Here is a 2,600-nt window from a genome sequence, read left to right as displayed (position 1 = left end):
TCATGTTTGTTTTGACACTTTTGGAGTTATTGCATGAGCCGAAGGCGAATGTTATAACCCCAAGTGTCTAAACAAACATGTGGACAGAGGTGAATACGCTATTTTATCTACCGACGGCGAAATAATAGCACTCTTCACTGCTATTATTTCACCTAGGTAGATAAATGTCAATTTTTTATATCAATTTAGTATGACCACGCATATGACGGAAAAATTTCGCCTTCGGCGCTTAAAAGCACAATTTTCATGTTTTTCAAAATCTAAATATTTCACGTAGCAACCAGCTTAAAAATCGAAGAGTCTAAAATGGGCCCCTTTGCTTAAAAAAATAGGGCCCCTAAAATAATTTCCACCCCAGTCAAAAATGCTTATAAAAGGCTCTGATGTGCGTCATGCAGAAAAACATTGAACTGACTAATGCGATATTACGTCCCATACTGGAAAATTATTTTCAATTTGATTTATGTATCTCCTACCACACTCATACCACATACTTGTAGTATAATAAAATCCTACATACTCATATCTGTTATATTATCGATCATGATCGTCTAATGCTATACACATCATTACACAAATGGCAATATCCACTCCAGCCGCAACTTCCAAAATGTAATCGTCAACACGTAAGAGAACAGTACGTCCCGTATATGGTCGAAAAATACGAGCAATCGGTATGCCGCCTAGTTTCGGCTCGCCCAAAAAGATAACACATCGCTTAGTTCTCCAATCCCCTTTCAGCACCAAATGATGATACAGGTCCGGTTTCATTACGTCCGGGAACATAGTCGACACTTTACTTTTGAGAAAATTCAGTTTCGTTTTGAATGTACAAATTTGTCGCTCGCTGTTATGTTCAGCATATACCCGATAGATGTCTGTAAAACTACCATGGTCAATTGAATCATTGCGTAAACGCTTTTGTCATACAGTTTTGTTACCTCGACAATTTCTCTTTCATGTTGCACACAGCCGCGCCCGTATAATCGTAGAGCGTTTTCTTCTCACGCCACGAGTATGGTGAACCGTCACAGTGGAAGTAGATTTTTGTCTTATCCATGGCATCGCATATTTTGTAATCGCTTTCGGATACGGACCAAAATTTTTCGCGAAGTCGTAGTTGAACATAGTGCGGTAAGCAGAATCTGGCCTCGGTGGCACAAATGGGGTGTGGTTGTGGATAAAGTGGAATTTCGAAAGCCGATTGATCGCCACCCATTCGATTTTAGTTTCTGGTGAGATATGAATATGAAGACTAATTTTCGTGGAATTTTCTGTCAGTGTTTTGCTGTTGTTTTATTTAACTCATTCAATTTACGATTTTTTTTATTACAATAGCTTCGCTACTGCAAATGTTGTAACGAATTCAAAGAAAACCACCGTGTAAAGGGATGGAAGCGGTACAAAATAAACTTTCATTTCGCTTAGATTTTGCCAGAGATGCAAAGGTGTGGGGTCATCCATGAAATATGAACTAACAAAGGGATGACGGGGTGTTTAAAATTGGTCGTTTTCATTGAAAAAAAAAACCTACGAAACGGGGGTGGGGATCAAAAATTGAATGTACACCGTCTATGTACTTTATGGACGGGTCCGTGTGAACGGAAAGTGGTTTGATATTTCCTTCCATCGTTCGCAGTGGTTCGTGCATTATGGCAGTTGGTGCAGCAACAAAAACTGTAATTTCATTCGTTATCATATCACAAATAATTTACTGATATGACAGTGCGAACTGATAAGCGGAAACGTAGTTTGGTAAACACATATTTACTAGAGTAGATTGCCGGAGATGTTGCTCTTTGCAATGTCCGAGATTGAATGTTTCATACGGGCGTAGCATCCACTATTTATCATATGTTGTAACATATGACGGCTAGATTGTATGCGTGAATCTAGCGTGTGTTGGTATTAATGTATCGTGTGATCGCTTTTTGTCCTCATGACGCTATGGTGGCATTTGTGAGAAAGTTGAAATTGTTCGCAACACGTGTTTTCAATGAAATATAAAATTTTCGGTTTTGATTACCCATCTTCGGCTAGTCACAATCTTTATTGACTTTAAAGAATGAGAAAATTATTGAAACAAAATTTTTCTTATAAGTTGCACATTTTTCTGTTAATATCCGTTGTCGTCAGAGAATCGCTAATACCTAACGAGACAAAGCCCTGCACATATTCCTAACGAGAGAAATCCCTACAGATACGCCTAACAACAAAAACGACAACGTAATTAACAGTACAATGTGAACTGATAAGAAAATGTTTCATGCATTTTCCTATTTTTGAACATTGGTTTTACATGTCACCTCACAAGGATGTTGACCCGACGAGAATTCATGACAGACTGACTTTTAGTATGCAAGAGTATACAAATACATGCGGATAAGAGTAAATACTGTTCACAGTAGATTTGAGTTTGTTGACCTTATTGTTCCACACATAAATAAGTACGTAACAAAACGAATTATTACACTAACCTCGAACGTTTTCGATACCCAAGGTATCATCTACGGGAGTTGAAACCAAACTGTCATCCAAAATTCTAAAAATTCTTCTCGTACAATACCATGTACTCGTCGATAAACAATCCACTTGTATAG

General features: G+C 37.9%; 1 protein-coding gene across 1 annotated transcript; it reads right to left on the bottom strand.

Annotated features, from left to right (window-relative positions):
- Positions 1-509: 509 nt before the first annotated feature.
- On the bottom strand, positions 510-1,320 carry LOC119079763. Its single transcript, XM_037187846.1, has 2 exons — positions 942-1,320; positions 510-886 (listed from the first exon to the last, which is right to left on the bottom strand). The coding sequence occupies exons 1-2, from the start codon at positions 1,217-1,219 to the stop codon at positions 535-537; spliced, it is 630 nt and encodes a 209-aa protein (XP_037043741.1). The 5' UTR covers positions 1,220-1,320; the 3' UTR covers positions 510-534.
- Between the last annotated feature and the right edge of the window lie 1,280 nt (positions 1,321-2,600).

Source organism: Bradysia coprophila, unplaced genomic scaffold (assembly GCF_014529535.1).
Source record: "Bradysia coprophila strain Holo2 unplaced genomic scaffold, BU_Bcop_v1 contig_333, whole genome shotgun sequence".
Taxonomy (NCBI): domain Eukaryota; kingdom Metazoa; phylum Arthropoda; class Insecta; order Diptera; family Sciaridae; genus Bradysia; species Bradysia coprophila.
Note: the sequence above shows the minus strand (reverse complement) of the source record. Positions and strands in the feature narration are given on the sequence as shown.

Coding starts and splice junctions, on each gene's coding strand:
- LOC119079763 (XM_037187846.1), bottom strand. CDS start 1,219: ATGGGTGGCGATCAATCGGCTTTCGAAATTCCACTTTATCCACAACCA. Junction 887..941: donor ATGAAAGAGAAATTGTCGAG/GTAACAAAACTG, acceptor TGACCATGGTAG/TTTTACAGACATCTATCGGG.